General features: G+C 45.1%; 2 protein-coding genes across 3 annotated transcripts in view; both read right to left on the reverse strand.

Annotated features, from left to right (window-relative positions):
* The window catches only part of LOC128172377 (uncharacterized), a 51,600-nt gene extending 43,395 nt beyond the window's left edge, over nucleotides 1–8,205 (reverse strand). For both annotated transcript variants that reach the window (XM_052838179.1, XM_052838171.1), the window contains exons 1-2: nucleotides 8,137–8,205; nucleotides 6,329–6,442 (exon numbers count right to left, since the gene is read on the reverse strand). The gene's annotated coding sequence lies outside the window, so the exon portion shown is untranslated. The remainder of the gene's footprint in view (nucleotides 1–6,328; nucleotides 6,443–8,136) is intronic.
* On the reverse strand, nucleotides 1,433–5,142 carry LOC128193136 (mucin-5AC-like). Its single transcript, XM_052866415.1, has 3 exons — nucleotides 4,871–5,142; nucleotides 3,311–4,222; nucleotides 1,433–1,475 (listed from the first exon to the last, which is right to left on the reverse strand). The coding sequence occupies exons 1-3, from the start codon at nucleotides 5,140–5,142 to the stop codon at nucleotides 1,433–1,435; spliced, it is 1,227 nt and encodes a 408-aa protein (XP_052722375.1).
* Nucleotides 8,206–8,985: the final 780 nt, after the last annotated feature.

Here is an 8,985-nt window from a genome sequence, read left to right on the forward strand (position 1 = left end):
AAAACGTAAAAATTTTTTAAACATCATAAAAAAGGCCTTAAACTTCCCTAATGTTATAAAAGCATCTAAATCAGTTTCCGAGCTTAACCGATACAGCAATCTATTATGAATTCATTTCACATATAATTCTATGCAAAAGTATAATATACACATACACTCTGCTGTTGTATTTCTTGCAACTGTTTTACTTGAGGCCTCAGTAGCACTTGTGGTACTTGTGTCAGTTGAGGTACTGCTTTGTGCACCGGTGGTTGTCAGGTCAGCAGTGGTAGTCTCGCTAGTGGAAGACTCCGTGCTGCCTACTGTGGTGGTGGTTGCGTCTGGCACAGTAGTTGAAGAAGTGAGTTCAGAGGTGGATGTGCTAGCCTCACTTGTAGTACTTTCAGCTGTTGTTGTTGTGGTATCTGCAGCTGTTGTGCTTGTGGCCTCAGTAGCGCTCGTGGTACTTGCTTCAGTTGTAGTACTGCTTTGTGCACCGTTGGTTGTCAGGTCAGCAGTGGTAGTGTCTCTATTGGAAGACTCCGTGCTGCCTACTGTGGTGGTGGTTGCGTCTGGCACAGTAGTTGAAGAAGTGAGTCCAGAGGTGGATGTGCTAGCCTCACTTGTAGAACTTTCAGCTGTTGTTGTTGTGGTATCTGCCGCTGTTGTGCTTGTGGCCTCAGTAGCGCTCGTGGTACTTGCTTCAGTTGTGGTACTGCTTTGTGAACCGGTGGTTGTTAGACCAGCAGTGGTAGTCTCGCTAGTGGAAGACTCCGTGCTGCCTACTGTGGTGGTGGTTGCGTCTGGCACAGTAGTTGAAGAAGTTAGTCCAGAGGTGGATGTGCTAGCCTCACTTGTAGTACTTTCAGCTGTTGTTGTTGTGGTATCTGGAGCTGTTGTGCTTGTGGCCTCAGTAGCGCTCGTGGTACTTGCTTCAGTTGTAGTACTGCTTTGTGCACCGGTGGTTGTCAGGCCAGCAGTGGTAGTCTCGCTAGTGAAAGACTCCGTGCTGCCTACTGTGGTGGTGGTTGCGTCTGGCACAGTAGTTGAAGAAGTGAGTCCAGAGGTGGATGTGCTAGCCTCACTTGTAGTACTTTCAGCTGTTGTTGTTGTGGTATCTGCAGCTGTTGTGCTTGTGGCCTCAGTAGCGCTCGTGGTACTTGCTTCAGTTGTGGTACTGCTTTGTGCACCGGTGGTTGTCAGGCCAGCAGTGGTAGTCTCGCTAGTGGAAGACTCCGTGCTGCCTACTGTGGTTGGGGTTGCGTCTGGCACATTAGTTGAAGAAGTGAGTCCAGAGGTGGATGTGCTAGCCTCACTTGTAGTACTTTCAGCTGTTGTTTTTGTGGTATCTGCAGCTGTTGTGCTTGTGGCCTCATTAGCGATCGTGGTTCTTGCTTCAGTTGTGGTACTGCTTTGTGCACCGGTGGTTGTCAGGCCAGCAGTGGTAGTCTCGCTAGTGGAAGACTCCGTGCTGCTTACGGTGGTGGTTGTTGCGTCTGGCACATTAGTTGAAGAAGTTAGTCCAGAGGTGGATGTGCTAGCCTCACTAGTAGTACTTTCAGCTGTTGTTGTTGTGGTATCTACAGCTGTTGTGCTTGTGGCCTCAGTAGCGCTCGTGGTTCTTGCTTCAGTTGTGGTACTGCTTTGTGCACCGGTGGTTGTCAGGCCAGCAGTGGTAGTCTCGCTAGTGGAAGACTCCGTGCTGCCTACTGTGGTGGTGGTTGCGTCTGGCACAGTAGTTGAAGAAGTGAGTCCAGAGGTGGATGTGCTAGCCTCACTTGTATTACTTTCAGCTGTTGTTGTTGTGGTATCTGCAGCTGTTGTGCTTGTGGCCTCATTAGCGCTCGTGGTACTTGCTTCAGTTGTGGTACTGCTTTGTGCACCGGTGATTGTCAGGCCATCAGTGGTAGTCTCGCTAGTGGAAGACTCCGTGCTGCCTACTGTGGTGGTGGTTGCGTCTGGCACAGTAGTTGAAGAAGTGAGTCCAGACGTGGATGTGCTAGCCTCACTTGTAGTACTTTCAGCTGTTGTTGTTGTGGTATCTGCAGCTGTTGTGCTTGTGGCCTCATTAGCGCTCGTGGTATTTGCTTCAGTTGTGGTACTGCTTTGTGCACCGGTGGTTGTCAGGCCAGCAGTGGTAGTCTCGCTAGTGGAAGACTCCGTGCTGCCTACTGTGGTGGTGGTTGCGTCTGGCACATTAGTTGAAGAAGTTAGTCCAGAGGTGGATGTGCTAGCCTCACTTGTAGTACTTTCAGCTGTTGTTGTTGTGGTATCTGCAGCTGTTGTGCTTGTGGCCTCATTAGAGCTCATGGTACTTGCTTCAGTTGTGGTACTGCTTTGTGCACCGGTGATTGTCAGGCCAGCAGTGGTAGTCTCGCTAGTGGAAGACTCCGTGCTGCCTACTGTGGTGGTGGTTGCGTCTGGCACAGTAGTTGAAGAAGTGAGTCCAGACGTGGATGTGCTAGCCTCACTTGTAGTAGTTTCAGCTGTTGTTGTTGTGGTATCTGGAGCTGTTGTGCTTGTGGCCTCAGTAGCGCTCGTGGTACTTGCTTCAGTTGTAGTACTGCTTTGTGCACCGGTGGTTGTCAGGCCAGCAGTGGTAGTCTCGCTAGTGGAAGACTCCGTGCTGCCTACTGTGGTGGTGGTTGCGTCTGGCACAGTAGTTGAAGAAGTGAGTCCAGAGGTGGATGTGCTAGCCTCACTTGTAGTACTTTCAGCTGTTGTTGTTGTGGTATCTGGAGCTGTTGTGCTTGTGGCCTCAGTAGCGCTCGTGGTACTTGCTTCAGTTGTGGTACTGCTTTGTGCACCGGTGGTTGTCAGGCCAGCAGTGGTAGTCTCGCTAGTGGAAGACTCCGTGCTGCCTACTGTGGTGGTGGTTGCGTCTGGCACAGTAGTTGAAGAAGTGAGTCCAGAGGTGGATGTGCTAGCCTCACTTGTAGTACTTTCAGCTGTTGTTGTTGTGGTGTCTGCAGCTGTTGTCCTTGTGGCCTCAGTAGCGCTTGTGGTACTGCTTTGTGCACCGGTGGTTGTCAGGCCATCAGTGGTAGTCTCGCTAGTGGAAGACTCCGTGCTGCCTACTGTGGTGGTGGTTGCGTCTGGCACAGTAGTTGAAGAAGTGAGTCCAGACGTGGATGTGCTAGCCTCACTTGTAGTACTTTCAGCTGTTGTTGTTGTGGTATCTGCAGCTGTTGTGCTTGTGGCCTCATTAGCGCTCGTGGTACTTGCTTCAGTTGTGGTACTGCTTTGTGCACCGGTGATTGTCAGGCCAGCAGTGGTAGTCTCGCTAGTGGAAGACTCCGTGCTGCCTACTGTGGTGGTGGTTGCGTCTGGCACAGTAGTTGAAGAAGTGAGTCCAGAGGTGGATGTGCTAGCCTCACTTGTAGTACTTTCAGCTGTTGTTGTTGTGGTATCTGCAGCTGTTGTGCTTGTGGCCTCATTAGCGCTCGTGGTACTTGCTTCAGTTGTGGTACTGCTTTGTGCACCGGTGGTTGTCAGGCCAGCAGTGGTAGTCTCGCTAGTGGAAGACTCCGTGCTGCCTACTGTGGTGGTGGTTGCGTCTGGCACATTAGTTGAAGAAGTGAGTCCAGAGGTGGATGTGCTAGCCTCACTTGTAGTACTTTCAGCTGTTGTTGTTGTGGTATCTGCAGCTGTTGTGCTTGTGGCCTCATTAGAGCTCATGGTACTTGCTTCAGTTGTGGTACTGCTTTGTGCACCGGTGATTGTCAGGCCAGCAGTGGTAGTCTCGCTAGTGGAAGACTCCGTGCTGCCTACTGTGGTGGTGGTTGCGTCTGGCACAGTAGTTGAAGAAGTGAGTCCAGACGTGGATGTGCTAGCCTCACTTGTAGTAGTTTCAGCTGTTGTTGTTGTGGTATCTGGAGCTGTTGTGCTTGTGGCCTCAGTAGCGCTCGTGGTACTTGCTTCAGTTGTAGTACTGCTTTGTGCACCGGTGGTTGTCAGGCCAGCAGTGGTAGTCTCGCTAGTGGAAGACTCCGTGCTGCCTACTGTGGTGGTGGTTGCGTCTGGCACAGTAGTTGAAGAAGTGAGTCCAGAGGTGGATGTGCTAGCCTCACTTGTAGTACTTTCAGCTGTTGTTGTTGTGGTATCTGGAGCTGTTGTGCTTGTGGCCTCAGTAGCGCTCGTGGTACTTGCTTCAGTTGTGGTACTGCTTTGTGCACCGGTGGTTGTCAGGCCAGCAGTGGTAGTCTCGCTAGTGGAAGACTCCGTGCTGCCTACTGTGGTGGTGGTTGCGTCTGGCACAGTAGTTGAAGAAGTGAGTCCAGAGGTGGATGTGCAAGCCTCACTTGTAGTACTTTCAGCTGTTGTTGTTGTGGTATCTGCAGCTGTTGTGCTTGTGGCCTCAGTAGCGCTCGTGGTACTGCTTTGTGCACCGGTGGTTGTCAGGCCAGCAGTGGTAGTCTCGCTAGTGGAAGACTCCGTGCTGCCTACTGTGGTGGTGGTTGCGTCTGGCACAGTAGTTGAAGAAGTGAGTCCAGAGGTGGATGTGCTAGCCTCACTTGTAGTACTTTCAGCTGTTGTTGTTGTGGTATCTGCAGCTGTTGTGCTTGTGGCCTCAGTAGCGCTCGTGGTACTTGCTTCAGTTGTGGTACTGCTTTGTGCACCGGTGGTTGTCAGGCCAGCAGTGGTAGTCTCGCTAGTGGAAGACTCCGTGCTGCCTACTGTGGTGGTGGTTGCGTCTGGCACAGTAGTTGAAGAAGTGAGTCCAGAGGTGGATGTGCTAGCCTCACTTGTAGTAGTTTCAGCTGCTGTTGTTGTGGTATCTGGAGCTGTTGTGCTTGTGGCCTCAGTAGCGCTCGTGGTACTTGCTTCAGTTGTGGTACTGCTTTGTGCACCGGTGGTTGTCAGGCCAGCAGTGGTTGTCTCGCTAGTGGACGACTCCGTGCTGCCTACTGTGGTGGTGGTTGCGTCTGTCACAGAAGTTGAAGAAGTGAGTCCAGAGGTAGGCGTGCTATCCCCACTTGCAGTAGTTTCAGCTGTTGTTGTTGTGGCGACTGCATCTGTTATGCTTGTGGCCTCAGTAGCGTTCGTGGTTCTTGCTTCAGTTGCAGTACTGCTTTGTGCACCGGTTGTTGTCAGACCAGCAGTGGTAGTTTCTTTTGTAGATGACTCCGTGCTGCTTACTGTGGTGGTGATTGCGTCTGGCATAGTAGTTTTAAAAGTGATTTCAGAGGTGGATTCTGTATCGTTATTTGTTGTTTCGGCTGTTGTATGAATGTTTATATAACTTTCTGAATTATCAATATTTAAGGCATGCAAGTAATTGCATTTTTGCATATACTTCGGTAAAATTGATAAAAAAAATGATAAATTTTGCTTTAAAATAAAAATTTGCATGTTTAGTTAATGATTAATTTGTTAAAGTTTGATAGCCATTGTTGATATCGTTTGTTCAAACCAAATAAAATTTCTATTATATTACTTGGAACGAATTATATTACATTAAATTCATAAGAGATGACTTGATACTGTGTAAGTTTTTTGCACTCGTAAACATTTGATGTTTTTTTGTCAATTTGTATATGAATATCAAACTCGTTGCCAAATAAATAGTAGATGGCAATGTATTCATGTCATGAATATTTCAACAAATCAGCAAGCATGTTCACGAAGCTAGCATAGGACTATGGTGTGTCCTAAATACATCTTAGGGTATGTCTTAGTCTTAAGTCTGTTTCTGAAAGCTATCCTAAATTTAGGAAACGCCATAACTTTTTCCTAACTTTAAGACATCACTTACCTTGTCCTTGGGGGATATAGTGACTGCTGTTAAGATTTTTCTTAAGACCGGTAGAATAAAACAATACTTTCTACAGTTCCAGCATTCCGACAAACCTTAAATTTCTAATCTGGAAAGGGGGGGGGGCATTCATTCTATCATGTATTTTCATTTGAACAATATTAAGTGGAGAGGGACCTGACAAATTAATTTTTTTTTCGGAAATATTGTCTTTAGCATACTAAAATTATTTTTGACTTATTTTGAACATCTTCATTGTATACTGAGTTACATTCATTGTTTTGATTACTTTTGGAAAGTATTCAAATGTCAATGTCAAATGTTTTTAGACAAGTAGGTTAAAGGATTGACAACTCGATGATTTCTCGAAGTTAACCAGTGTAGGATACACATTTCTACACTATAAAGGCATTCAAAAAATTTAAGATGACACATAATAAAACATCATAGAAGCTTAGAAGTTTAATTGCACATGGAAGATAGGCGTGTACCAACTATTCAACTAATTTCACTTTCTGCTAATAAACTCTGAAATATCAGTGTCTTTAAAAGAGTAACAAATAAATGCTATGAATTTCTTTAAAAAAAACTTACGTCTTGAGCTTGTAGAGATGTATGGATCCGTCGTTGTCAAAGTATTTGAGATTGTAGTTATACTTTCTGTAGAGCTAGACAAGCTGCGGTCCGTAGAAATAACAGTGGTAAAAACTAAAATCAAAAGACGATAATTCTATAACGCACGTTGATAAGAACATCTTTAAATTAAAGCAGGTTTACATATACAAAATTAAAGTCTATGAATATCTTTTTTTGGATTCACTTTTATATTTACTTCATAGAGAATTTGCTGTATTGAATTGAACTTTTTTATATTCCGTTATTACAGAAAAAAATATACATGAACTGATTTCAATTTGAATTACATACATGTATATTATGAATAGTTATAATAAGTTATCCAAAATCGAACGGCAACGTATCAACCCTAGTATATCTGACCAGTGTCATGCCGATACGTGACTCGTTACAATGATATTCCATTCATGATTCATGATATTATTCCCGCATCATGACAAAAATTACATATAAAATCACGTTTTTTTAGCAAGAAAATAGAAATCAGCAGAAAACGAAGCGATCAAATTTTAAACGACCCTTTTTCTATCAAATCAGTTTTGTTCCAAAAAAACAAAAGACCAACGCTAGGGACGTGATAGAGCAGATCTAATATTGAGAGTATCCACGTTAACGGATCAATTTTTATTGTTAGGGATGTTTAAGCAAGATAGAATGAAACTTGAAAAATTATTTTTTTTTCCGAATAAAATAGGAATTAATGTGTTCATAACATACATCCAGATAACATGAACGCAATGCAGACCTTTATCAGAAAACCTTGTTATAAATGAGTAACATGGTTTTATGATTGTTCATTTATTTGAAATTGCCAGACCACTTTTGCTTTTCCAGCAGACGTAATTATACATGTAATTTCTACTTAACAGTTTTCGATATGGTTTAATAGTTCTAGATAGATAACAATTATTTTCTTGTCTTTTAGTGAACGAGATTTTCGCATGAATTTTATATGACAAATAAGCAGAAACTATGTCCAATAACTACCTTTTCTTTGTTTGCAGGAATAATTCAATAAAACATTAGATTCTTAGACTATTTTTATGTTGGCTAAAGTTTAAACTTGTTTTACACTTCATTTAGCACTCTATGTCGGTAAGAGTAAACTTCAAACAAGATTGATTGGAATCTAGGTGATAATTTTTTGGTGTATATTAGATCATTCTAAAACGACGTGCTCTTGTGCTGACAAAACCTAGGCAGCATGCCGTCGCACTACACGACTTCGACAATCCGCCATCACCGTAAAATAACATCGCACAACATGCCATGGTGCTGACACAACTTCGGAAAAGATGCCGTTGCGATAACGACACTTCAACAAAAATGTTGGTGCTAAAACAACTTTATATATTGTATTGTCTTGACAACACGTCTTTGCGCTAGCGCGACCTCGATACCATGCCATGGCAGAAACAAAACTTTACACAACACACCGTCGCTGGGTCAAATTTTTCAAAACAAGCTGTAGCGCAAGCACGACTTCGACATCACGCTATGGTACTGAGACAACTTCGCTTAACGCCGTTGAACTAATCCAATTTCAGACTGTCGTCTGTAGACGTTTATGAGTGGTGGGCCTTTGCAGAAGTAATTTTAAACACCAAATTTAAAACGTAAAATTTTTTTAAACATCATAAAAACGGCCTTAAACTTCCCTAATGTTATAAAAGCATCCAAATCAGTTTCCGAGCTTAATCGATACAGCATTCTATTATGAATTCATTTAACATATAATTCTATGCAAAAGTATAATATACACATACACTCTGCTGTTGTATTTTTTGCAGCTGTTGTGCTTGTGGCCTCAGTAGCGCTCGTGGTACTTGCTTCAGTTGTGGTACTGCTTTGTGCACCGGTGGTTGTCAGGCCAGCAGTGGTAGTCTCGCTAGTGGAAGACTCCGTGCTGCCTACTGTGGTGGTGGTTGCGTCTGGCACAGTAGTTGAAGAAATGAGTCCAGAGGGGGATGTGCTAGTCTCACTTGTAGTACTTTCAGCTGTTGTTGTTGTGGTATCAGCAGCTGTTGTGCTTATGGCCTCAGTAGCGCTCGTGGTACTTGCTTCAGTTGTGGAACTGCTTTGTGCACCAGTGGTTGTCAGGCCAGCAGTGGTAGTCTCGCTAGTGGAAGACTCCGTGCTGCCTAATGTGGTGGTGGTTGCGTCTGGCACAGTAGTTGAAGAAGTGAGTCCAGAGGTGGATGTGCTAGCCTCACGTGTAGTACTTTCAGCTGTTGTTGTTGTGGTATCTGGAGCTGTTGTGCTTGTGGCCTCAGTAGCGCTCGTGGTACTTGCTTCAGTTGTGGTACTGCTTTGTGCACCGGTGGTTGGCAGGCCAGCAGTGGTAGACTCGCTAGTGGAAGACTCCGTGCTGCCTACTGTGGTGGTGGTTGCGTCTGGCACAGTAGTTGAAGAAGAGAGTCCAGAGGTGGATGTGCTAGCCTCACCTGTAGTACTTTCAGCTGTTGTTGTTGTGGTATCTGCAGCTGTTGTGCTTGTGGCCTCAGTAGCGCTCGTGGTATTTGCTTCAGTTGTGGTACTGCTTTGTGCACCGGTGGTTGTCAGGCCAGCAGTGGTAGTCTCGCTAGTGGAAGACTCCGTGCTGCCTACTGTGGTGG

The sequence above is a fragment of the Crassostrea angulata genome, chromosome 1, assembly GCF_025612915.1.
Source record: "Crassostrea angulata isolate pt1a10 chromosome 1, ASM2561291v2, whole genome shotgun sequence".
Classification (NCBI taxonomy): domain Eukaryota; kingdom Metazoa; phylum Mollusca; class Bivalvia; order Ostreida; family Ostreidae; genus Magallana; species Magallana angulata.

Bases quoted from the DNA above. Each gene is read 5' to 3' on its own strand.
- LOC128193136 (XM_052866415.1), bottom strand. From the start codon at position 5,142: ATGCCAGACGCAATCACCACCACAGTAAGCAGCACGGAGTCATCTACA. The intron at 4,223-4,870 runs GTCCACTAGCGA...GCCAGACGCAAC, and splicing joins ACAGTAGGCAGCACGGAGTC to CACCACCACAGTAGGCAGCA. The intron at 1,476-3,310 runs GCCAGACGCAAC...CTAATGTGCCAG, and splicing joins CTCACTTCTTCAACTACTGT to ACGCAACAACCACCACCGTA.